This window comes from Rhamphochromis longiceps, linkage group LG17 (genome assembly GCF_057381845.1).
Source record: "Rhamphochromis longiceps isolate RC_006_pf linkage group LG17, R_longiceps_female_GT1.1, whole genome shotgun sequence".
Classification (NCBI taxonomy): Eukaryota; Metazoa; Chordata; class Actinopteri; order Cichliformes; family Cichlidae; genus Rhamphochromis; species Rhamphochromis longiceps.
In genome coordinates, this window is record NC_140573.1 from 29,273,960 (window position 1) to 29,300,213 (window position 26,254).

At 39.9% G+C, this 26,254-nt stretch overlaps 3 protein-coding genes across 4 annotated transcripts; 1 reads left to right on the forward strand and 2 right to left on the reverse strand.

The window, feature by feature from the left end:
• Positions 1 to 190: 190 nt before the first annotated feature.
• Positions 191 to 5,656, reverse strand: LOC146649919 (uncharacterized). Its single transcript, XM_085386414.1, has 9 exons — positions 5,510 to 5,656; positions 2,964 to 3,269; positions 2,177 to 2,321; positions 1,963 to 2,095; positions 1,754 to 1,874; positions 1,569 to 1,647; positions 1,349 to 1,451; positions 1,117 to 1,237; positions 191 to 938 (listed from the first exon to the last, which is right to left on the reverse strand). Exons 1-9 carry the CDS (start codon positions 5,523 to 5,525, stop codon positions 877 to 879), a joined length of 1,086 nt encoding a protein of 361 aa, XP_085242540.1. The 5' UTR covers positions 5,526 to 5,656; the 3' UTR covers positions 191 to 876.
• Positions 5,657 to 6,052: 396 nt separating this feature from the next.
• LOC146649920 (uncharacterized) lies at positions 6,053 to 8,653 on the forward strand. Of its 2 annotated transcripts, XM_085386415.1 has the most exons (4): positions 6,053 to 6,257; positions 6,862 to 6,955; positions 7,153 to 7,240; positions 7,341 to 8,653. In XM_085386415.1, the coding sequence occupies exons 1-4, from the start codon at positions 6,185 to 6,187 to the stop codon at positions 8,064 to 8,066; spliced, it is 981 nt and encodes a 326-aa protein (XP_085242541.1). In that variant the 5' UTR covers positions 6,053 to 6,184; the 3' UTR covers positions 8,067 to 8,653. The 2 variants fall into 2 exon arrangements, with proteins under 2 accessions (XP_085242541.1, XP_085242542.1); XM_085386416.1 differs by lacking the exon at positions 6,862 to 6,955 and having other exon boundaries at positions 6,121 to 6,257.
• epyc (epiphycan) lies at positions 8,238 to 24,752 on the reverse strand. Its single transcript, XM_085386417.1, has 10 exons — positions 24,515 to 24,752; positions 21,751 to 21,928; positions 16,160 to 16,322; positions 15,267 to 15,824; positions 14,797 to 14,991; positions 13,926 to 14,066; positions 13,570 to 13,728; positions 13,259 to 13,461; positions 12,816 to 12,911; positions 8,238 to 9,320 (listed from the first exon to the last, which is right to left on the reverse strand). Exons 2-10 carry the CDS (start codon positions 21,919 to 21,921, stop codon positions 9,150 to 9,152), a joined length of 1,857 nt encoding a protein of 618 aa, XP_085242543.1. The 5' UTR covers positions 21,922 to 21,928; positions 24,515 to 24,752; the 3' UTR covers positions 8,238 to 9,149.
• Positions 24,753 to 26,254: the final 1,502 nt, after the last annotated feature.

The following is a 26,254-nucleotide window of genomic DNA, read 5'->3' on the forward strand; positions in this document are numbered from 1 at the left end:
TGACTCAACATGAATCCAAATTTTATTATAATTAGAAAATAAGACATTTCTAGTTCCCATCAAACTCTTAAGCCACGATCGCCCTCTGTAAATGTAAATGTAAGCAAGCTGTTGAAAAAATATTTGTTTAGAACTGGTCATTGAGGTTCTGGTGTCCTACTTGCATATACAAAAGGGGAAAGTCTTGGTGTGTTGTGACTTTCAAACATTTTTTATTACATTTAGAGAATACCAAAGATGCAGTAGTCTGTTCTCCCAAATCAGTGAAACCCGTTTCTGGTGCATTTGTGCAAAGCCAAATAAACCACAAAAAGCAAAAACTGTGGCACAATGCAAAGAGGCACGGAGACTTTTCAAGGCAGTTTGTGTGTTAAAAGCATAAAAAGATCTCAAAGGTAATGTGCAAAAAGACCTCGAACTAATATTGCACAGTTACATCTCATTTTTCTACATTAAAAAAAAGGCAAATGTATCATATCCCATGCATTCAAAGTGTTTGTTATACACTTCCTTTTGTTTAATTATTGGCTATAAGAACAAATTTTCCCCTCCATCCCCATATGGAAGTGTGGAAAAAAATGCTTACTGTGACCTGAGTTGATAAGATGAATAATTTAAACAACCATGATGCTAAAAGGCAAGTTGGTAGAATGCATTATTGGAGTGGAAGATTGTCAGGCAGCATTTAAAAGTGTCCTTGTAAACTTCACCCATGACAAGGCCTGCAATGAGGTAAATTCTGAAATTCAACAATAAAAAGGATGTGTTAACCATCCAAAAATAAATCTCATATAAATCTCAAGTTAGAGGAACGTGGCAGCATCGTGGTTACGTTGCTGCACAGTCTTCTGGAGGTCAGGAAATCATCTTGATGGCTCACACCAGCACACGTCTCACCCTGCGTGTGTGATTGGTCCTGACGTTGGTCTGGATCATTGCTGTGGAAAATCATAAACAAATCAACAAAAGTCTAATGTTAAATAAATGTTACATCACTTTTTCATATTGGAACAGGTAGATATGGATAGTCAGTTGTTTATTAAAATGCCTCTAAGAGCCAACAATTAATTATTATTTCGAGTTTTTTACTACAGGATTAAAATATAAAAACTCAACCTCCAAAGTCAAGATTGTAGGATTGTCCTGCCACTGTGAAGGGCATGGTGCCTTTGTTGTTTTGTTGGTACTTGCTCTCAATGTCATCACTGGTTACTGAGCAGTCAGTGGAAGTCCTTTTCTGTTAAGACAAAATCCACAGACAAACTGTGATGATTTATGTCAATGCAATAACTCAGAAATTGTACTTTGAATAATCCTAAAAATAACATCCACTGCACAGATGACATACCCTGTGTTTGAACTCGTGCCATTTTCCACTGTTGCCTTCAAATTCCCACTGTGGCTTAGTGCCCAAGCTAAGATTCTGGAAACCTGAGGATGCTAGAGCAACTCTGCGACAACAAAATCAAAAATATTTCATAAAACAGAAAACTATGTTAAATTCTCTCATCTTATCTTCTTGACAATTTTTAACTGAACAAAAATCCTTGAGGAAAATTAACACTCACCCCCTGACTGCTTGTGGTTGCCGGTACGTAGGTCGACGGGTGACTTTCCTCTTCCTGTTTTTACTCACCTGTTGCATTTCTAAGCAAACAAACAGAAATAAGGAATAGGCTAATGACTGTTAAGAAAAAGCTGGAATTTAGCTGGAAGGGTGTTACAAATTTACAGATTAGTGAATTCACTTCACCTTTAAATTTGAGCTCCAAAGTTTCACCATTGACGTTAAAAGTAAAGGAGCTCGTTGGATTTCTCTGAAACTTTTCCTCTATGTCGGAGCTCTTCACAGGAGTGGAGACGCCCTTTGAATCCTGTCCGCGAGGGAGAGAAGAATCATTACCAAACAGACAAAGGAGAACAATTTCCATTAACTTAAGCAAAGATCTAGTTGCTATCTACCTTGGCTCCATACTTGATCCAACGACGACCCAACATGCAGTACCAAATCCACGCAGTGTTACCGTCATCCAGGCGTCTCACTCTCAATTTCTTCCCAAGAACTTTCATCCTTTTAAAGTCTATGCTCACCGCCCTGTAGAGAGAGGAAAGTTGAAGCATGTAGTGACTACAGTGTGCCTGGAAATAAAAAGTTCTTCATAAACTCATTGCTTACCCGTATGATGTGTTGTATATTTTGATGCTTTTGGTGTGGGGCAGCGAATACTGGGCCTCAAGGATGTGATCATTTTCAACATCTTTCCAGCCTCTTCCGTTATTGAGCTGCCACTGGTAGCGTCGGCCATCAGTAAGCCTCTGGTCTGGTTAGAAAAACAAAACAAAAAGACATTATATATTACATTGTAATTGGTGACTTATTACTGGACATTAAAGCTGCTCTAATATGGCTCGAACATGTAAATATATGTATAAGGTAAAATGTGGCTCTTGCAGCTATTTGTTAGGAACTAGCTGATATTGTTGGAGACCAAAGTGTTAACTGTCAGCTAGATGGCCTCACACTGGACTGTAAAATACTTTGATAAACAGAGGAGTTCATGGTCGATTCAGGGGCTGCAAGGCGCCCAAGGTCTCGTGGCGGTAAAACAAGAACAAATTATCAGCCCTCCACCACAGGAGAAGAAGTTCTCCTGAAAAACGCCCATACTATTCAGTTTTTTTCTAATTCTGCTTTCGTGAAATTTAACATTTAACATGCTTACTGAGAACTGTAGAGGCCTGCAAGCCTGAAATGTAGCTGTTTGGTTTCTTTGAGCATTGCACAGTTTGACATTGTGGGAAATTTAGTGGAACATCCTGTCCTGGGAAGACTAAAAACTGTCTTGAATGTTTTTCACTTGTGAATAATCTTTCTCACTTAAATTAAAAAAAAAAAGAAAAAAAGAAAAAACGTCTTGTGGCGATAAAACAAACAACTGAAAACCCCAAAAGCAAATACTCACCATGACTAGATGATGACCGATCCGGAGTCCTGCCGCTTGCACTGGAGGGCACACCTTGACTTACAGTGTGGTTTAGTCTACATTTGGAGCCGTAACGACAGTTTCCTTTAAGAGCGTACTTGCAAACGTGTAGGTAAGCACACCTTTCTCCGTCCCTACAGTTTCCTTTGTTGTAAAACTTGCAGGGTAAAACATCTTCCTCATTGTCTTCCTCATCGTCTTCCTCATTGTCTTCCTCATCTGATGGTTCAGCGCTGTCTGACTCATTGCTGACATCAGAACCATAAGTGCTTTCATCGTCAGCCTCTGGACAAAACAACAACAAAAAATGCATGATATGCTTTCATATTTTGTTCCTTCGATATACAGCTAAATTCTTTATTTACTAAAGATACATCCCTGAATATATAAAGCAATATGAACAAATACAGGTACATATTTTTGGGCAACTTTGCTACAAGAATGGAAAAGCATAACAAAACATACAGTTCACTGTGGAACTCGACCTGCATTGAGGCCTGAATTCAACTACAGAGGGTAACTCTGAGCCAGACTCTGAAGGCACAGAAACAACATCTGATCTCACTAATGCTCAGGGCTTTGTGGTAGACCTTTCTTGTCAGAGCTGAGGATGTTAAAGTACATATGATACTAAGCAAAAGTCTTGAGTTACCCCTAATTTGTTTAGCTTTTGCTAGTAGAGTGGGGAAATTGTTCCAGAAACTTATTGAAATGTGTGAAAATATGCATGGAAATTGTCAATGTTTGATTTTACCACCTTTATACTTTAACACAGCCTTAACTCTGGTAGGAAGCCTTTTTTTTTCCATTTCTTTAAATAGTCTTCAGGAAAAGCTCTCCAGGCTTTTTGAAGGGCATTCACATCTCTTCTTTGGATGTTGGTCTGCCTTTTGTTCCATTTTCTGTCAAGATGATCCCACACTGCTTCAAAAGTGTTGAGGTCCGGGCTCTGGGGATGCTGGTCTATTGTGTGTTTTTCTAGCTTTTACTACACTGAGTGTGTTTGGGCTTTTTGTCATGCTGAGAAACAAACCCAGTGCCAATCAGCTGGTACTGCATGGTGGATTTAAATCTGACTGCACTTTTCTTATGTTCATAATTCAAATTGATGAAACAATTTTGACAAGATCCCTAACACTACTGGCTGACATGCAGCTCCGAAGTATGACAGAGCCTCCGGCATATTTTACAGATTCACAGTTGTATCTCTCTCTTGATCTTTGCACATATTGATGATGATTAGAAACATAGATTTCAAACTTGGATTCATCACTCTCTAAGACCTGTTGCCACTGATTTTCAGTCCCTGTTGTTATGTAATTTGGCATACCTCAGGCTTTTCTCACTGTTTCCGTTCTTTAAAAATGGCTTCTTCTTCCGCTGAAACCATTTGTGATGAGGCTTCAGCAAACAGCAGATGGATCAACGAATATTTTACCCTTAATATCTTAAGCACATGACATTCATAACTTGAGTTAGGCGCCTTTTGTTTGCTGGAATGACTTAACATCGTTAAGCCAATGTTAAGTGGCTTAACAAACAAAAACAATGGTCAGGTACAAGCCCTGGACTGTAAATGAGTGATAAAGCAGCCAATGTCCAAAGGAAAACCATCAGAAAGTCTAGAGTAGCATTGTTCAATACCGCTTTAACAGCCTGGCTCCTTGGAAGCAAACTATTGAGAAGTGAGGGGTGGCTCAATAATTTTGTACACTACGGTATTTTTTATTTTGAAATAACGTATGACAATATAGTTTCGATATGTTGGTAATAAAGGCAGGCTGAAAACTTGTAAAGCTGCATTCCCTCACTTGTTGTTGAGCTGCTTTGTCCCTTTCACTTTAGAACTATGTTTAGCTATTATTTTTTCACCTGCTCCACCTTTCTATCTAATGTATGTTAATTATTTTATATATATGTATAAAATAACTTTTACAATTCTTCTGGCGCTATTAGAAAAATCTGAAAACAAAGTTTCTGTGCCGGTTTGTATTGCAAATAAATAACTTGTTTATCTGCTGCCCCCTGCTGGCTAGTTAAACATGCTATTAAGAGTTTCACACATGTTAATAATATACGTTTATAAAAACGTATAAATAAAAGAAAAATGCATACTAACTTTAATTAAATTATGTAAATGAGGAATTAAAACATAACTATTAAAGTCCAGCTTTCAGGTTTTATGTAGGCATTCTATGCAATCGAGCTTCACAGTAAATGAAACAGAAAGTAAACGTCTAATTCTATACAATGACAATCAGTGTCTCAGAATAAGAGTTCAAATCTAGACTATTGGTCTTGTTAAAATATTAAATATGCTGCACATTTGCACATTTTAGGCATGTTTGACCTCACAGAAAATCTTTATGGAAACTCTGATAGAATGAGAGCTGTGAAAAATAATTCGCATGTGATTTAAAGGGAAATATAAACAAACAGTAAACAAAATACCACCAGACTTTATAAAATATATGAACAGTAAAATATAGAAATGTTACAAGGAACATAGCGCGAAAGATACTCACGGCAGGAGGAGGCCATTCTGCTTTCTGCAAAACACTTTCGTTTTCCTTTGGAAGAGCCTCTCCCACATCTGATTGCCAAGAGGCTGGCACTATATATACTAGGCTAGAATAATAATGTGATCTTAATAAGGCCTACCCAATGCAACAAAGTTGCCAAAAAAATAGAGTAAACGTGTTAAGCAGCTTTTGAGAATTAGGTTTAATGGGCAGTAGTAAACATGTGTTGGTATTTTCTACACTTTGGGAAGCAGATAACTGATGAGAAACAAACAATAAACAAACACCGTTACAAGGATAAAGATAGGTGCGGAATTAAAATAATATGCAATTCTCCCGTACAATGGAACAGCATCTTTGCTTGTGCAAAATGTTTATCTCTGTATTAAAATCTGCAACATAACATCATAGATTTTTTTTCCTATGGTGTATTATGAGATACATTTTGTTAACGCTAAACTAAACTAAAATGAAATAAAATGAAATAAAATGAAATAAAAGTGAGCTGACTCTGTCCCTGGAGTCTCCCTGTCTACAGGTGGCGGTAGTACGCTCTTTTCAAACACGAGAGGAAGAATGTAGGGTCCCTCGCAAGGAACCAACAACGGGGGCAAGGAGTCTTTTCCTACAAAGAACGCTCGATAAACGGGCTGACACCAAGTACGAGAAATAGGAAAAATGGAGTACGCAGACCACGAGTACACCAGCAGCACTTGCGATATGCATACGCCCGTGGATTTCACATATAAAAGTAAGGACAAACGACAGAAAGTGATTAAATAAGCTAACTATAGCTTGGAGCTAGCTTGCGCACGTAGGAAGTGAGAAGTACAAGTTATGCTGCCTTCATCGGACACTGAAAAGGGTGTGAATTCCAGAACTCCGACTAATAGAAGAACCAAAATAAAGATGATCTTTAAATACGACTTCGGCACTTTATATTTCTGTTTCTCTTCACCATTGAGTCGAAAGGCTGAAATATTATTGATATGATTTTTGCGTCCTTTCGATTATTTTTCCTCTTTCTGTTAAGTGAATTACATGTCTGTTGACAAGGTTTTTCTTGTAGAAAATCAATAACGCAATCCTGGTAGCAGCCATGTTTTCTTTTTCCAGCGAACGTTTAAAATGACGTAAGTCCAAGTAAAGGCTTACCTTTTCCGATGTACCATGAATGCAGCATTTGTAAAAAATAAATAAATAAATAAATAAAAAGTCTGTTTAATAATATTATTAAATATTATTAAATAATAGGTGTATTTAATTAATAAATAGTGATATAGTATTATACATTTTTCACACACTCTCATATATTCATTTGTAACTTATAGAATTTTTCTCTCTGTCGTTTTCAGTGAGCAAAAAAGAAATCGAAGACTTTGTAAAGCTGAGGGTTTCAAATACCTACCTCTTCTCTGGAAAGAGAAATACTTCTATGTGGGCATGGAGGTATGCCAATAATTTCAAGTTCCCAGACACTGAAAAATGCCAACTATATAGATTTCGGAACCAGAAATACTTAAAAAAAATTGTACCTTTATCTTTGCCCCATCTTACTATTACTACCAGTGATAATGGTTCATCGTTGCTTTTGATGTTAGTATAAAATTGTTTTAATCACAAGACGTGGCATATTATATTTTTAGGACCATTTTGAAACATATGGGCTTACACTGTAAGATGACCCATCATCAAGCGTCTAAAAAATGGGAAAACCTGAAGAAGAGATACAAGGTATCCTGCATCTTGTTTGTTTGTTTTCTTTTCACTTGGACAAATAAAGCTTTTTGACAAAGCTTTCTCTTTACTTCCTGCCCTCTTTCTGTCTCCTCAGGAGCTAAAGCATCCCCCAGAAGGGGTGGAAGTGTTTCCTGATGTATGGCCTTATTTCTCCTTGATGGACAATGCAATGGCGGGTCGGCTGGAGGGCAGCGCCCCCATTCTCAAGGCCTTCCCCCACAACAAAGACAATGGGGAGTTCTTGATCAAACCCAAAAAGAAGAAGTTAGCCGCAATGGTGAAGTCTTCTATTGTGGCTGCTCCAACTGAGATTGAATTTCCACTTAATGGGATTGAGGATGGGGAGGTGGTGGCGGAACAGGAGGGACCTCAGGATATAGACTGCATCTTACAAGAGGTGGAGGACGAGAGGAGGACGACGTGCAGTGAGCAACAGGTGGCAGAAAGGGAGAAAGAAGTGATGGAACGGGAGCGTCTGGTGCTGCAGAGGGAGAGAGCAGTGCTGGACAGGGAGATCGCAGTTTTGGATCGAGACCGAGCCGTGCTGGAGAGGGAGAGGGCGGCGCTGGACAGAGAAAAGGCAGTAATGGAGAGGGAGAGGGCGATGGTGGAGAGGGACAGGGATGCCTTGCGCAGGGACCGGCTGGCTCTGGAGCGAGAGAAAGCTAGACTGATGAGCCTTTCCGAAGAAAAAGAAGGGTCTGAGGAAGAGGTTACAGAAGAAAGCAACAGCAACAGCAGCAATGTGAAAGAATCAGGCGATATGGACAGGAAACAGAGGCTAATTCATTTGTTTGAGAAGCTTATTGAGAATTTTTGAGAAAATCTCAGCTCTAAAATCCTTGCATACACTGGCTTTATCTGCAAAAATTCCCCCCTTTTTTGGCACATTTCTGAGCAGTTCCCAGTTCTCATTTGCCCTCATAAAATTAAAGATCCACATTAATAATTCACCTACTAGTTATCAATAAAAACGTTGAGCCACTCCTAGTTTGGAGAGGTCTTCAAAATGACTTTATTCACTTGTGGTTATTCCATACAGAGCACACAATAGCAACCTGTTAGCATTTTTCTTTACCCCATCCACAATCAAAATCAACAGCTTCCCGTCCCCATATTAAACAATAGTGTTTTGTTGACTGACTCTACACATCAGAGTTGTTGGTATCAGCTATTGTGCATGGTTAAAACATCACTTTTTTGTAGTGTAATATACCGAAAAATCAGAAAATATATATTTTTTTATATTACAGTACAGACTTTACAACCACTGAGTGTGTTTAAAATGCACATTTTATTGCATTAGATACTCAATTGACTTTTTATCAAGCTCCAGCTTTGATAACTATATTCTAGTATACATTGCCGAAAGTTATTAGATTTATTATTAATAACATTATATTTTTTTACAAAACAAATACATTTAAAGAATGTTGTCATTTTTCTGCCAACTGTGAAAACGAACACATACATGACATTTGAGGGCTTTTAACAGATTTGTTTTTCTGTGAATACTGCCTGTTGTTCACTTTTAATAAAGTTGTGGGACAGTTTGGCTTTTGACAACATTCTTGTGTGAATGTCTGTGTGTGTGGATATGGATATGAGTATCCATATCTTTTGGTGTGTACGCGTGCTGTTGTGTGCCCTGGGATAAATATCCGAACAATGGGATGAAGATGGAGTAGAGCAGTGAATATGTGCTTGGTCAGCAGAATTACACTCACTAATTTCTGTTTTTTAAGGCTGATAATTAATCTAAATGGTGTTATATCCAGCAGCATGTATGACAGTTTATTGGTAAGGCACTGTTGTAAATGAGATTTTGGATTGACGAGTGAATGAATCGTATGTGGGCTGTTAATATGTACAAATATGTGTGCGTGTGGTTGTATTTGTGTGGTTAAATGAGATCCCCGATGGGTATACGGGGCAGGCAGATGTATGCCTGTGGGGTTCTGCTGAGGTTGATGGGGTTGCCGTCCAGACGGATGTCCTCCAGTGCTCTTCTGATGTAGCTGAAATCTTGGAGGTTGCAGAACGTGTCCTCGTGCATCATTTGAATATTGTTACGCTGAAACAATACAATACAACTTTATTTGTATAGCACATTTAAAACTACAGGTAGCCACAGTGCTTCACATAATCCAATCAAACAGTAGTAAAGTACAAAGGCAGATAAGCTAGCAGCTGGGAGGCATTGATTAACCGAGCATACAAGTACAGTGGGGCAAAAAAGTATTTAGTCAGCCACCGATTGTGCAAGTTCCCCCACTTAAAATGATGACAGAGGTCAGTAATTTGCACCAGAGGTACACTTCAACTGTGAGAGACAGAATGTGAAAAAAAAATCCATGAATTCACATGGTAGGATTTGTAAGGAATTTATTCGTAAATCAGGGTGGAAAATAAGTATTTGGTCACCTCAAACAAGGAAAATCTCTGGCTCTCACAGACCTGTAACGTCTTCTGTAAGAAGCTTTTCTGTCCCCCACTCGTTACCTGTATGAATGGCACCTGTTTGAACTCATCATCTGTATAAAAGACACCTGTCCACAGCCTCAAACAGTCAGACTCCAAACTCCGCCATGGCCAAGACCAAAGAGCTTTCAAAGGACACCAGGAAAAGTATTGTAGACCTGCACCAGACTGGGAAGAGTGAATCTACAATAGGCAAGCAGCTTGGTGTGAAAAAATCAACTGTGGGAGCAATCATCAGAAAATGGAAGACATACAAGACCACTGATAATCTCCCTCGATCTGGGGCTCCACGCAAGATCTCATCCCGTGGGGTCAAAATGATCATGAGAACGGTGAGCAAAGATCCCAGAACCACACGGGGGGACCTGGTGAATGACCTGCAGAGAGCTGGGACCAAAGTAACAAAGGTCACCATCAGTAACACACTACAACGGCAGGGAATCAAATCCCGCAGTGCCAGACGTGTTCCGCTGCTGAAGCCAGTGCATGTCCAGGCCCGTCTGAAGTTTGCCAGAGAGCACATGGATGATACAGCAGAGGATTGGGAGAATGTCATGTGGTCAGATGAAACCAAAGTAGAACTTTTTGGTATAAACTCAACTCGTCGTGTTTGGAGGAAGAAGAATACTGAGTTGCATCCCAAGAACACCATACCTACTGTGAAGCATGGGGGTGGAAACATCATGCTATGGGGCTGTTTTTCTGCCAAGGGGACAGGACGACTGATCCGTGTTAAGGACAGAATGAATGGGGCCATGTATCGTGAGATTTTGAGCCAAAACCTCCTTCCATCAGTGAGAACTTTGAAGATGAAACGAGGCTGGGTCTTCCAACATGACAACGATCCAAAACACACCGCCCGGGCAACAAAGGAGTGGCTCCGTAAGAAGCATTTGAAAGTCCTGGAGTGGCCTAGCCAGTCTCCAGACCTCAACCCCATAGAAAATCTGTGGCGGGAGTTGAAAGTCCGTGTTGCTCGGCGACAGCCCCAAAACATCACTGCTCTCGAGAAGATCTGCATGGAGGAATGGGCCAAAATACCAGCTACTGTGTGTGCAAACCTGGTAAAGACCTATAGTAAACGTTTGACCTCTGTTATTGCCAACAAAGGTTATGTTACAAAGTATTGAGTTGTATTTTTGTTATTGACCAAATACTTATTTTCCACCCTGATTTACGAATAAATTCTTTACAAATCCTACCACGTGGATTCATGGATTTTTTTTTCACATTCTGTCTCTCACAGTTGAAGTGTACCTCTGGTGCAAATTACTGACCTCTGTCATCATTTTAGGTGGGGGAACTTGCACAATCGGTGGCTGACTAAATACTTTTTTGCCCCACTGTACACAAGTACGCACATAAGCAAGCAAGACTTAACGATAAAAACAAGTTTTCAGCCGTGACCTAGGTTGCACCAAAAGCAATTGGTCAGACGATCTCAGTGTTCTACTGGGAGTATACACGCTAAGGAGATCAATAAGGTAGCTAGGTGCGATATTATTTATCATTTTATAAGTAAGCAGTAGGATTTTGAAATCAATGCGGTGTTTAATTGGAAGCCAGTGGAGGCCAGTGAGAATTGGGGTGACAGAGTCAAACCTATGAGTACCAGTTAGAAGGCGAGCCGTGGCATTTTGGACGAGTTGCACATGAAGAAGGGCAGAATGAAGCCCAGTGTATAGGGAGTTGCAATAGTCTAACCTGGATGTGACAAAGGCATGGATAAGCCTTTCTAGATCCTCACGTGGTAAGTTTGGCTTGGCCTTAGAAATTAAACGAAGTTGATAGAAACAAGATTTAATAACAGAGGACACATGCTCTACAAGCTTAAAGGACCCGTCCAGGTAAACACCCAAATTACTCGCAGAGTCGGAAAGATAATCAGTGAAGGGCCCGAGGACACCAGTTAGATGGGCTCTAGGGGTATGACTGTCAAAGATTACAATTTCCGTTGTCTTGTCATTAAGGATAAGGGAATTGCTCTGCAGCCAGTATTTAACTTGTCTTATACAATGGAAGAAGCGAAGCATCGATGAAGTATCATCCTCAGTCAATTCAAAATAAATTTGAATAACATCTGCATAGCAATGATAAGAGAGTTTGTACTTTTCAATAATACGACCAAGAGGTAACATAGAGACCCAGCACAGACCCCTGAGGGACACCACAGGTAACGGGGGCAATGGAAGAGGAGTAGGTACCCATCGTGAAAGAGAAGGACCTCTCTGATAAGTAAGATTTAAACCAACTAAGGGCCATACTCGTAATGCCAACCAGATGTCCAAGCCTCATTAAGAGGATATTATGTTCCACCAGATCAAAAGCAGAGGACAGGTCCAACAAAACTAAGACCACGGTGCGCCCAGAGTCAGTAATTAAAAGAAGATCATTGAAGACCCTCAAGAGTGCCGTTTCCGTACTATGGCACAGTTTAAACCCAGATTGGAATTGATCCCAGATGTTATTCGCATTCAGATAGGTCTGAAGTTGTGATAGGACTATCAAGGATTTTTGACAGGAACGGAAGTTGGGAGATAGGTCTGTAATTAGCGAGGTTTGAGTGATCTAGGGAACGCTTTTTAAGAACAGGTTTCACTACGGCATGTTTAAAGGCAGCCGGAACACAACCCAGTGACAAAGAAAGATTGATTAGTGATAATATACTAGGCCCAATTACATTAAATCCCTCCTTAATAATGCGAAATGGGAGAATGTCGTAAACAGAGTTTTTTAAACGGTCAATAATTCCCTTAACTAAGATAAAAATCTTTATGCATATTAAAGCTAACAATTATAATAAAGATAATAGAAATAGAACTAAAAATAGAAATAACAGCATAATCTTAGAGTACATTTTGGTGGTTTAAGTACTAGTTTAGTATGAGTGTTAACTTTTAAAGATGTGATTTGTTGTCATTGAGCTACACTACACTGGGATCAGGTCCTAAAATTAGATAAATATTACTTGAAATAAACAACAAGAGCATGAACAAAGTCAAAATGCAGAAGCAGCGAGTTAAAACTGCTGAATTAGAGAAGAGGATGGATGGATGGATGGATTTTATGGTTTGGCCAGAGGATATACCTGTAGGTGCAGAGACCGCAGGGTGTCTGGTAGAGGCACTGGGATATAATCAATGTGGTTGTCTGTTAGGTACAGGTACAGCAGGCCAGTCATATCCTGTTTAATGTAAGGAAAGATAATCATTAATGACAAAGAACCTTAGATATTACCTTTGTGAAAGACATTTTAAGGCACTCATGACAATACTGGATTTCAAACACTGGCTTAACATTAGAATTTTGCTAATTTAGTTGTACTCTTATCCTGCTACTTTCCTTTTATTCTGTTTCCATCCAAAAACACAGTTTCCTGCATTCAGCTGAGATAATACATGTGTGGCTGACAAACTATTGCTCCTTCCAAATGACTAAGAAAATGTTATTTTAATTTCTTGTCGTGAGCAAATACACACAGTTTTACTTGATATGTGCGAGTCCAACTGTAAGTAAAAGAGGTGTACGTACTTTGAATGCCTCTCTATGAATACCCTTTGAGCCAACGTTATTGTGGCTGGCATCAATCAGGGTCATAGTCTCTGGGAAAGACGGCAGCTGGGAGATGTGATTTTCTCGAATCACCACCTCCTCCAGTTCAGGCAGACCCATAAAAGCTCTGTCCTCAATGGATGTTATCTCGTTGTGGGTCAGGTCAATCCTCTTCAGTTTGTCTGAAGGAAGGTGGGAAAACACATCGGAAGAAAAATTAAGCTTGCATTTAAGTTTGCGTATGGTTCTGAACTAATAGTGATGTGTTTTTATTCAAAATGGAAACATACTCATGGAGGCAAAGTCAGACTTGTTGATCTTTTTGATTCTGTTGTAGCGAGCATAGAAGTGAGTGGTGTCTTTGGGGAGAGGGGGCACACTATCCAGATTCAAGTCATCGCAGTAGACTGAACCACCAAGGCATGTGCACAGCAAGCAAATGGGCATACCTGGAATACATGGACAAGAAGAAGGAAAACAGAAAAAGGAAGACATGCCATAGTAGCTTGTTAAAAAGTCCCGAATCCTCCAGAGACAACCATCCACAGGTCAAAGTTAATAAAAATCAGGTCCAAGCACACCAGAACTTTCCAAGTCCAAAGGGGATATAGGTTTTATATAACATTCCCATCTGTTCTATACTGACCTCGTCTGTCAACCACAGGCTCTTCAGGCTTGTCTGGCTCATCAGGCTCACTGGGCTCTGGCAGCTCAGAGCTCACTGACCCTTCTACAGTGCCAGCACCCTCTTGAGGGCTTTGTGTTGTAGGTGGAAGCAGCTTCTCCTCTTGTTAGAGACAAGATTAGGTGTTAAAAATAAAGGTTAGATCATAGACATGGGACAAGACATCTGGCAAACAGTAGCCCATGGTTTGCCGCAGTGTTTTAGCAGTGTTAAGCAAGAGTTTATGACTTTAAATGACAAATGAAAATAAGACTCTGATGTTAATAACATGAAATATGATTTGCAGAGTGGTCGCAAACAGTGTGGGTGTTAGTAAAGAACAAACCGACAGAAACAAATTCAGATGGCTTCTATGGTGGGATACTAAGCTATGAAGGAAAGAACGTTCAGGGAAAGCCACAGGAAGTATTTCTATAATCGATTTTCCCGTTCTGCACAACTGTGCCCATTTTTTTTAACCTTGCATAGTTTATGGGAACCTTGAACATTTTTTATTAAAGTAAACTTTTATATCCTTGTTGTTTCTGTTCTGCTTTGGGGTTCTGAGCCCTAATAATTATCCTTTTCCTAAAAACAATGCTGATAATGTCTTGATGCATTTTCAATCATCCAGGAAAGTAAATCTCCAAAAGTTGATTCTGTTCATCTGGACGAAGCGTTTAGTGGGAGAAACGTTTCGGAGACTGGAGAAGTCACTTGGATGAGTGACGAAACGTTTCTCCCACAAAACGCTAAGTCCAGATGAACAGAATCAACTTTCGGAGACTGCTGATAATGTGAGACATAGCCTTTAGTACTGCCTGTCTTCCCCAAGTCTAGATTTGGTACTGACCTTCAAAAGTGGTGGGGAACAGAGTTACAGGGACCTCAGTTTCTCCAGATGCAGAGACACTAGAAATCCCAGAGATTCCGGATACTTCTCCAGAGACTCCATCATCTCCCGAAACCTCTGGGATTCCTGAGAACTCCCCAGAAGTACCTAGTGTCTCCTGGGCAATAATGTCTGGAGTGATTGGCAGCTCCTCCTCTTGTTAGAGCCAATGTTTGGTGTTAGGAGTGGTAACGTTGGGAGGTGAAAGGTAAGATGGACAATGAATCAACCCATTAACCAATCAATCACTCTTGAGAGATAAAATGTTAGAAAGAAAGTGATTATGAGTAAAAAAGTCCAGTAGCACAAATAATTATGAACAACATTTAACTACATTAAAAAGCAAAGCAGTTAAATGAAATTTAGGACAATCAACATAAATCCCACAAAGAATGACAAGTTAGATACTAATATGGTGCAACGATACTAACCTCCAGATATAAATGTTATCCTTTGGTCCCCGGACTCAAAGTCCCCAGAAACCCCAGATATTCCAGAAGCCCCTGAGCTCAAAAGATCTCCGGATACCTCAAAGCCAGACTGGTCTCCTGACCCTCCAGAACCCAAATGGAGTTCAGTGGAAATTCCAGAACCTCCAGAGGCAAAATCGGCCGAGGTTCCAGAAATAGCAGATCCCATGAAATCTCCGGATCCCAAGAGATCCCCAGATATCAAGAGACTGCCAGATATCAATGATTGGCTGGATTCTCCCGAGATGTGGAGCTCCTCTGAGGTTCCGGAGATCAGCACAATGTCTCCAGAGCCTCCAGAGCCTCCTGAGGTGCTAGAGACCAGAATCTCTCCTGAGCCTCCAGACCCTGAAGCTCCGGAAGCCCCAGAAGCCCCAGAGGCCCCAGAAGTTCCAGAAGCTCCAGAGGCCCCAGAGACCCCAGAAGCTCCAGAGGCCCCAGAGGCCCCAGACTCTACAGAGATCCAGAAATCCTGAATGATACGAGGTCTATCAGTGGGTGTCAGACGAAGCTCCACCTCTTGTTAGAGACAAGATTAGGTATTAATGAACAGATAGATGAGATTAACACAGTTCACAATGATGATGATTACATGCAACAATAGATGACAAATGGGCACATTTAACCACTGACTGCAAGTTAAATGGATGACATGCACATGGAACTGATTATCACAGGTAGACGATGAGGATGATGTGTTTCGAGGAAAGATTAGTGCCTTCTTTCTAAGTTAAGTAATGCTGCTTTCACACATCCAACGGCCCAATGCTGGACAAGGCCCTTTCTCTTTCATATTTACTGAACTTACTCATGAAGTAGTTCTATGATAAAGACTTTTTCTCCTTTTTTCAGACCTTTTTGTGTGTCTAGGCCCATGAGAACCCCAGATCCTCCCGAACCCTGAGGGACTAGCTGGGGTTTTAGAGGCAACTCTTCTTCTTCCTTCGGCTGCTCCACTTCGTTCTGTGTTTCCAGTGAGCCCTCATATTCAGGTGGGGGCAGTGTTCCAATCTCTATCTGAGGGAAAGACAACAGCAGTGAGTTAAAAATATATGAGAACTGCATTTTAAAATAAACATGATAAAAGATGAAATAAAGCATTAGAAAAGTTACTTTTTTATGGCTCTATGTGACAAAAACTTGCATGGGGACAAAACTGTGTAGTGCTGTTAGACAAATTTTTTCTGATTTTGCCTCTTTACATCAGCTGTTGGAGTTTAAATCAAACAATCAATATGTGACAACTTTAATTCAGGGGGTTTAACAGAAAGTTTATATTAACTGTGCAGGAATTTTACAGTCACCTTATGCATAGTTATATAATTGACAGAAGATACATCATTTTAAATTTAAAAATAGTTTTGAATGCTTGGATGAAAATCATTTGCAGGTTCCTCCCATGAGATTATCTACAGGCCCCTTTTCATCCACTTTTAGTCGCTGCTTGTTTGTGGGGTTTTCTTCACTCAGCTTTGTATTTATTAACTGAAACGCATACCGTGTTCGTTTGAAATTAAGATGACTGACTGAAAAATTGAAAAATATCCCATTTCTTTGCCTCGGGAAACTCTTGGTTTGAATTATGCTTTGAGGCTTCGTCTATTTTGAAGCACTGTCTAACCAGTTTTGAGGGATTTGTCTGAATATGTGCAATGAGTATGGTCCTTTACATCTCATAATTCATCCTGCTACTTCTATTAGCAGCCACATCATCAATACAAACCAGTGGCCCATGGCATAAGATTGCCTCTGCCATGTTTGAAACATAATATGGTAATATTTGGATCATGAGCTGTTTCTCTCTTTCTTGATCATGTTTATTTTTCTTCTTCATTTGTCACATATCAGTTAATTTTCTAATGATTTCTGAGCCTATCTATGAAAACTATGCATAACAACAGCTGCAATTCATAAAATTTAAATGAAAAATTTTCCTAAAACCTACTGAAAAGAAGCTGAAAGTCTGGACTGCAATCAGATATTGACTGTTTGTTTTAAATTCCACTGTGGCCGTGTAAAGAGGCAAAACTACAACTGTTGTGGACAAATCAAGGACCTAACTGTACTTGGCATTTTGGCATACAAAATATGCCTCAGCACTGGTGATGTGCAAACCCTGCTCTGTTTACTATCTCAGCACTCATATTTTTCCCAGTTACTTTCACATTTAGTACTCCTGTGCTAAGCTCAGAGTCAGCGCACAGGCACCTGATAATTGCTGTTTGTTTGCCTGTTTGTTAACAAGACTGCGTAAAGACAGCAGTGTCGAATTCTGTGAAACTTAGAGGAGAGGTTGAGCAGACAAAAAAATAATGATCCAAAGATTTAAGAAAAGACACCAACAAAGATCTCCATAAACAGGAAAGTATTTTTTGATTCATAACCTTAAATTTTAACCACTAGATGGCAGCAAATTGTGCTGAAGAAACTATCCACTGCAGAGCGTGCACTATTTATCTAGCTCAGATTCATAAAAAAACTAAAAAACATCCAGTGCTGTCCAGTTTGTAAAATGCAAAATAACCTTTGCTCAGACTTTATAGAGATTCAGCCAAGAACTCTGTTTTATATCTGCTAGTAAGTGACCAGTAAAGCAGCGATACTACATCACAGTAAATATTACAGTATTTTTTTCTATAGTAAAAAGGCACTGCATATTTTACATAATCCAGCACACTGGGCAGCTTAAAGACTGTAAAAGGAACATGCAGCGACAACTCTGAAAATGTCACAAGTTTCACAATACCAAATTACTTTGTAAATCAAGACTTAGCACCTTTGTTGATCAAACAGGCAATTTTAATTGGGGAAATTATAAAAATGAGACAGCTCTGCCAAACCAAGAAAGCTTTATACACAGCTGTGCCTTTTGGTTCCTTCATTAAAGACTTCGGGTATAGCCATTTGCTATTTTAATTATATTTACAGTCTTTGCAGTTGCTCTTCTGACAGCTCAAGAAACCTGCAGTTCTATTCTTCTCCAGATGAGGGCAGTGAACTCCCACACACTTCACACAGGTAGTACCTGACACTGTATAACGCCCCTCAAGGCTGAGTCAGTCCTTCAAAAAGGGAATGGTCCTTGTGGAACCAAGACTCACATGGTAGCTGCACAGATCCATTTCTCAGCCTTTTTATCTAGTTTTAACCAGAGTAATCAGATATCTGTAAGCTAAGAGGCATCAAAGGAAATGTATGTCAAGTGAATGCAGTCAAATTATTGAGAATAATTAACTACCTGAAATGTAACTGAGGAAAAAAAGGCTTGTACCAATGAAAAGCTATTCATTCATATATTTTGCATTTTAAAGTTTTCCTGAGAAAAAGCTGAGGATACTACAATGAGGTAGGCCTTTAAAACGTCTTGCACTGAAAAATCTAACTGCTGCCCCCCCCACCTTTCCCCCAAACATATACACCCGAGGGGAAAGAGGGGGTAACAAACAACACTGAAAAAAAGTTTCTGAAATCCTGGATTTTGGGGAATAAGGGATGTGAAAGGAGAAATGTGGAGCGTTAAGCCAAAACCAAAATGTATAAAATTACCGACCAAGCCAAAATTAAGGGTATTACTGTTATATTAGTATATATGAATATATTCATAGGCAAGTAAAACATGTTTGAGAGTCAGATGAAATCTTTCCAAACAAATTTCACCAATGTCCTCCAGCTTATCGACACAAAATAAGTGAGCAGTTTGGAAAAGTACTGAAAACTCCATAGACACCAGCCATAGGCTCTTAGTCATATGGGGTGCAGCATGTATGTATGTATGTAATATCTAGTCCTTCGAAAAGCCACATGAGTTAAACTCACTTAAACGCTTGCTGAGTGAAAAAGATAGCACACCGTCTACATGCAGAATGTCTATTAAAGGAGCAGAGTCACATTCTGGGAAATTGGATTATTCTCCAAAGCTTAGATAATACTCCATCTTAGTTACACTTTTTGAATCAATCATTTTTCATATAGTTACTTCTAGAGTGCAGGTTGGTAAAACTGTCCTACTTTTGGACAGAGCTATGCTATCTATGCCATCTATTACTCTTCCGATTGTCGTCTTTGCCCTGACAAGCTGCTGGCAGCGCCACATAGACTGTAAATTAAAGATGGACATGGGGTCTGAAACGTGGAGAGAACACAGGTTGTGCAAGGTAGTGCATTCAAAAATTCAATTAAACCTGCTTTGCTTCTAATGGCCAGCAGGGGTCAAACCTTTGGCTGCCAAAAGAGGTCTGATTGTTTAGATGTCAATGAGAAAATGTTGCTCACTATGTTGTTTCCATATTCCAGGATGTTCCATGGTTTTTAAAAAAATATATGACAATAGCCAAAAAAGCTTAAATCGGTTAAGCTTTAGCCTGGCATTGGTCTTCTTACCTTACATGAAACATGAAAGCAATAAGTCATATTTTCTTTACACTCTGAACAGTTATGTGTCATTTACCATTGTTCAAAACTTACATCCAACCTCTGGATGGTAACAAAAAACAAAACAAATAAATAGAATCTCTAATTAAGTGAACCATCCAGCTCCTAAGATGTTATAAAACTCAAGAGAAAATAGATAAGAGGCAGACTGAAGATCATGATGAAACTAATGTGCCTGCATGAATCCAAAGTTGGTGATTAAAGCATGTCCAGAGTATTTGAATGCAGCAGACTGAACAAGATTGGCTTGGATAACAAAGTAGATGAGCCTTTAGTTCTCTCAAAAGAGACAAGCCCCGAGGAGAAAGGAGAGAAATACCAAACGAGAGCTGGCCGTGGAAAGTAAAGACTCAGCATTCCAGAGGCATGGAGCTCATCATCGCTCCATTTCTCCCATGAGATCTGATGTTTGTGTGAAAAATACAAAAACCTCTCCTAAATCTTCACTCTTTTTAGAAGAGCGCTCTCTCAGATGATCTGCCCTCTCAACAAAACTAAATGAGAGACCCTTAAAAACTGCAATTATGAGTCAAAGCGTTATGTTTATTCAGCGTGGACAGCATGAAAAAAGATTCTAGTTACTCTAAATGCACTTTGTACTGCTTCTCCTCTTCCGACCCACACAGACTTCCACAAAACCTCTTGAAACTTGCTGAGTAATTTCCGATTTTATTAAACGCAGACATTATCAAAGCCATTCTCTTACAACACATGAAAACATTCTCACACCCAGCAGCTCCAAATGTAACTCTGAGCTGTAAAACTACACATAAAATATGCCAGTGAAGTTGATTAAGGCTAAAAAGCTTGGGTGGCACTAGTTTCTATGGAGGTGGATGACAAAAAACTTTTCATAAGCTGGATTGTGGAGCAGACCTTAGATAAGAGCAGTTTTGTAAGTGCAGTTCACATCAGGTTTGATTTAAGTCACTGGCTCAGAGGGAGCCAGCTGAAAATCTGATGTCATTTTGACACTGCCTTGGACTAATTTCCTTGTCACAAAGAACAATAAATTGACATGAATTCTGGCTATAGCTTTCAATCCCACTGTGTCTGCAAGGCTTGCCACATCACTCTCAGCTTGAGCTGTGATATGAGATTTGAAGGGCACTTCTTGAATTCACTTCTTTCCTTTGTAGCCATTACCGATCTCCATTCATCTTTAAAAGCCGCTCTCCTGCATAGAAACTTCCAGTAACGAGAAAACACCTAGGGGTTTTCTCGTTACTGAAGGTCATCTAGTCACTGCTTTTAGTAAAGATTCCAGCTGTCTAGCCTCCAGAGGACTGACATGCACCTGCGAAATCTGTATGAAGATCTGTTGGAAGCAGATAAAGCTTTAGCTGTGTTTGCCCTTTCCCTCTACCTGTTACTTACATGTATCTGCTTGAAAAGGCAAACATAAAATAAGGTTGAAATCAGCTTCTACACAATAAGCAAAACAGTCAACAGTTCAAAGTGCATCAGCTGCAGTTGGACATCAGTAATATGTAAGTAAAACTGGTGGCTGCAATGTCTAAAATTATTTTGGACGCATAAATCTGGAAAACATTTAGCTTCCCAGTGGCTCCTGGACAGCAGCCGGTTCCCTCTGTGCTCAGTGAACCTGGTGACCTCAAATCAAATTGTCCCAGCAGCCTTTATATTTTAAAACATCAGCTGTCTGTCATGTTGATGTGATAAAATATGATTCATATTTTCTGTCTATCTTCTCAAGTTTTTTCAGTAATCAATCAGCATAAAATTTGTCGCACAATCTTTACACACAGACTAGAGGACATGTGTCTTCTAAATGTTTTTGAGAATCGGCAATAAATTCAACAGACCACATGCTGCTAAATGAAATAAATTCCATGTCTGTGAAAATGCCTTTATAGCGGTTGCTCTAGAGTAAAAAGTTTAAGGTGACCTATTTATTTTTATGATTAAAGGCAAAAGAGTCTGGAAGGGGTTTAAAAGCCTGAAACATACATTTTCTCTTGCATAAACTCAAAAAAGAAATTGTGTTTCTTACCTGAGGCTCACCAATTGTCAGGACATCCTCATAGTCACTCTCCAAATTGAAATTGTCATCATAGTTAGTGCTACTGTATGTGTCTAAGTGCGCTTGCCGGGAAAATCTGGGGCTGGCCACCGCCGCTTTGAGGACGAAGAGTCCGAACAGAAGCCGCACAAGCATCCTCATAGTCCACCTTGATGAGGGCAGAGTCACAAAGTCAGTGGGGAATGTGTGATTAAAAGATTTTACAGACGTATGTGAAGTATAGCACATTACAGGGAAATTACACATTCACATGGTGACTTTTTTTACTTAGTAGTTTATTGTCACTTGCAAAATGTAAAAAATGACACGAAAAAAGACGTGGACAGCAAATTTTAAGAGGTTTCCTTAAATAAAACCCTTTTAAACTGGTTCATTTTAACAGTACAAAGACATCTGTTGTGAGTAATGTGAACATGGTGTGTAGTAAAATATAGTTCCATATGCTGTCGGTGCACAGCAGAGCATGCCTTTGAACCTTACTCCATAACCAGTTCGAGATACTGGAAGGATAACCAGTCTACAGTGCTGCACACCAAAGCTTGACTTTGGGTTCCATCTGTAAGGTCAATGAATTCATTATCATGGTGCAGACAGCTCAGGGGATCAAAATATGAGGGCCTCCTGCTTTGCTTTAGCCAGAGGCTTTCTTTTCCATGGAGCAACCATCTTGGCTTAAATAGGTACTCGTCTGTGGTATGTCAAAGGTCAAAAGTCAGAGTTGATCTGATAATGAACCAGGAGAGGATTTTGTTTAGTCTCATTAAGGCTAAAGAATTTTAGAAATTCACTTTCAGCCTGTGGTATTTATGGCTGAAGTAAAGATTTTGGGGATATTTGATCATATAATGGGATACTCTAAAAGTGGAAAATCAAAATTAGTATGTGTAATTTTTATCATTAGCCCTGGCCTAGATACGATAGCTGCTGTTCATAATCTTCTGCACAGGTCTACTTAGTTCACCAAGGTTGGTCAGTTCTTAAGTATTATTCTAAAGTGGGAAGCACTAATAAGATTAACATATGCTAATTAGTGCTTAATTAGCTGGCACCACAGACAGTGGGCTTACGACTTTAATCGTTTGTCAGTATGCTAGTGTGTCAATGTTCGAAACACTAATAGCAGGTGTAGTCACATTGGAACTGATATATTTTTACAGATTAAAGAGAGTCCTGTAGGCTATCACAGAGAAAGGAGCGTAAGGGAAGAGAAGAAGAAGAATTTGACGAAGATAGTAGACAAGATGTTGGCCCTCAGGGTTAGATGGAGAGAGCGAGGAAAGGACTGAGTAGAAGAGAGCAGCAAGAGAGCAACAAGTGTGTGTGTGTGTGTGTGTGTGAGAGAGAGAGAGAGAGAGACAGGTTTCTAAGCTGAATCGACCCCTCACCCTTCACAGAGGGCCTTTATGAGGGCCGGTTGCTGCCTGTCTCAGCACTCAAACTCCAAATTCCACCGAGGTTTGTGGACAGGATGGCAGCGAGTTACAGCTGCAAGGAAAAGCTTCATTCAGCAGCAGCGACACTCAAACACACACACACATACACACAGAGATCCACGTTCATGCACACACTTGGAAAGACGCAATCCTCTCACAGATGCACACTCTGTTTTAACACACCTATCTTTCAGTGAGAGAAAACTGAGAAACCTCTGCTGCTACTATTTTGGGATGAGGACAGATATAAAACCAAAAAAAAAACAGCTTCCTAGGTTATTTAAGTCATGAATCTAACCTTGTCAGTATGAGAGGGACAGAGTTAATATGCAAATCAGTCTCTTCGTTGTCCCTCCAACATCAACTTAGTGCACTCTGCTGAGATTACTTGATCTGACTGGTTATCATTGCTATTTAAACAAACCGCCCGTCATGGAGCTACGCAATCCAGCACAGCTAGACTGAACGAACTATACTAAAGACAGAGGTGTGCTTTTACTCAGGCCATCACAGTGTACAGTGTGTGGAAACTGTATGTATGTAAGACTGGAGCCTCCAGACTACTTCTCTGTTATGCTTGGCTTTGCATTGGGCATTCCTGATATTCAGTGATTCTGCCTTTTCCCCTCAAAACCCACAAGCAAATAAGTGATGCCCACTTGGCTGTTGGTGCAAAACAATCTGGGTTATTTGGACTGCAAGAAGGTTTAATTTGCATTGAAAAAATCCTCTATCAAAGCAGGTGACTAGGCAGTGAGAAAAGTATGGTATGCACTTGTATGTAACTATACTTTGAGGGAGAATATTTGCAGAAAGTTTTCAATTATTTAAGATTCTCAGCAAAGTAGAAGACGTTTTCTGCAGAAGTTGAGCAAAAGATGTTATGAAAAGGTGCTATTTATGCACTTTTTCATGAACACCTGCTGTTATTTCAAAGACTAAGGTCATTTTTCACAAATACATACACTACAGGAATACGTAACGACATTTGAAGAAACAAGGAAAAATCAAAAGCCTTAAATTTGATACTGTGAAACACCTGTCTAACACAACTGAATAACATGTAAAACATTATGGACCCCCCAAAAAATCCCTTAGAAAGCACCTGCATATCTTCAAAAGTAAACCCAGGAGAGAAATTAAAGCCCCTGCCACACCATCTTATTTGTGTTGTAGCTCATTTTAAAAACTCTGAATAGGAGTGTTTTTGGAAGGCTTAGCTGAGCAACTCTTCCTGCCTAATCCTCTGCACCAAAGAGCCATTCAACCAGCAAGATGAAGATAGCACCAAAAACTCTTACCTCCGTCTCCTGCTTTCCCGAATGGTCCCGTCAGCCGTGATGGAGATGCTGAGGGCTCCGGGACTTGGCCAATGGTGAGAGGTCGCACAGGGTGCCTTGAAGAGGGAGGGTGCGTGTGTGAAGTGTGTGAAAGGTGTGTGTGTGTGAATTTGACAAGTGTGTAGACGTGTGTGTATGTATAGGTCTGTGCGCTCTGGCAGACCTGAGTGCCCTGCCGCTTATGTGTGAAGGTAGGCACTGAGACTGATTGGACCAGAGCAGATTGCTTTTGGTCACTCAGAGTGCACCCACCCCACACTGTACAACCACATGCACAACCCTCTCAAACATTACACACACTATACACGCACATGCACACACACGCACACATCAGACACAAAGAAACAGAGAGTAAAGGCCTACCACTGGCAAAATATCCGGCCATCCCTTTTAAGAATATGCATTATTTTTCTAAGAAGTTGGCTCAGTCAGATTGAAATATTTCCCTGTGTTTTCCTCAGGTGAAACTCTGGCATGTGTTGCTTTCATGTATGAGGGGGATCCACGGGGACCTTATACACAATGGGACCTCTGTAAGAAGCCCCTGTTAGCATAGTGCTGAGAGGAAGTCCCTGATTTAGGAAGGCCTCTGTCCTCCTTTTGGGTTGAAGCAAATTTCTCTTTGCACCATCAGCTGCTCAGTGGTCTGCTTTAACTACAAGCCTGATTTTAGTTGTAGGAGAACTATGGATGTCTTAACTGATGGAAAATATTCTGATCAGGGTTCAGACCCCCAAGGCAAGTGATTCTTCTAAAGTCCTGATGTAGATTTAAGGGGATTCTACTGACATTGCAAAGACAGCCTGGCTCATTAATGTCCCTTGTTAAAATAAATATGGGACACATACACACATGCAAACACAGAGAGCAAGTCAGCATTATTTGGCCATAGTTTTGTCTGAACCTGTCCACTTCTCCCTCAGGAGGTAGCTCTAGACCTTATGATGAATGACAGGCAAACCTCTAACCTGCCATATATGCTGGGATTTATATCCACAGCTTTTGTTCTGCCAAGCACTCTTTAGAGGAAAGAACACAATGAACTTTTACCCAAAATATCATACCTGAGACAATGATTTATCACACAGGAAGCATGGGACAGTACCCTAAAAAGTGTTGAAGTTGATCTCCTGTCAGAACATTTATGTGAGTGGTTCCTAATCTCTCTCATTTGACTTACCCTCAAAGCCCTGTTGGATCCAGGGGTTGGTAAACCTTGGTGACATTTTGATGAGGAAAGAATTAAAAACTTGTTATTTCCCTATTCCACTTAATGTCTTGCTATAATAATGTGGCTCAGAATGAGGCAAAAGAAACATTTTCCTTTCATGTCAACCTTTGTTATTTTCATGCTAGCAGACTTAACCTTCCTAACAATGACAAATACATTGTGCAAAACGCCTCATTAATGAGATGTCTCATCTTTCCCCATAACCATTGTCTTACTATATTAGGTATTCACGTACTAAATTTAGCAACTTTATTACGTATAACTAACAAATCTTGTTTAGTCAACTGTTACTTTTAGCTAACAATTTTAGCTGCTAGCCATAATGCTATTAGCTAGCTGTTTTAGTCACATTTACAAGCAACTGACACTTTTTAAATATTACCTTATTCAAATTAGATGAGTCAGTCTTTCCATATATATCTTAGCTATTGCAACTGTGTTTGAAATATTGCTGAATTAGCTAACTGACT

What these genes read in the sequence shown, in the direction of transcription:
- LOC146649919 (XM_085386414.1), bottom strand. An exon ending in TTTGGAGCTCAAATTTAAAG is followed by an intron (nt 1,648 to 1,753) that starts GTGAAGTGAATT and finishes TTGTTTGCTTAG; the next exon opens with AAATGCAACAGGTGAGTAAA. An exon ending in CAACCACAAGCAGTCAGGGG is followed by an intron (nt 1,452 to 1,568) that starts GTGAGTGTTAAT and finishes TTGTTGTCGCAG; the next exon opens with AGTTGCTCTAGCATCCTCAG.
- LOC146649920 (XM_085386415.1), top strand. Translation starts at nt 6,185, where the DNA reads ATGGAGTACGCAGACCACGAGTACACCAGCAGCACTTGCGATATGCAT. An exon ending in CGTGGATTTCACATATAAAA is followed by an intron (nt 6,258 to 6,861) that starts GTAAGGACAAAC and finishes TGTCGTTTTCAG; the next exon opens with TGAGCAAAAAAGAAATCGAA. An exon ending in ACCTGAAGAAGAGATACAAG is followed by an intron (nt 7,241 to 7,340) that starts GTATCCTGCATC and finishes CTGTCTCCTCAG; the next exon opens with GAGCTAAAGCATCCCCCAGA.
- epyc (XM_085386417.1), bottom strand. Translation starts at nt 21,921, where the DNA reads ATGAGGATGCTTGTGCGGCTTCTGTTCGGACTCTTCGTCCTCAAAGCG. An exon ending in TGACAATTGGTGAGCCTCAG is followed by an intron (nt 16,323 to 21,750) that starts GTAAGAAACACA and finishes TCTTTCCCTCAG; the next exon opens with ATAGAGATTGGAACACTGCC. An exon ending in GTTCCCCACCACTTTTGAAG is followed by an intron (nt 14,067 to 14,796) that starts GTCAGTACCAAA and finishes GTCTCTAACAAG; the next exon opens with AGGAGAAGCTGCTTCCACCT.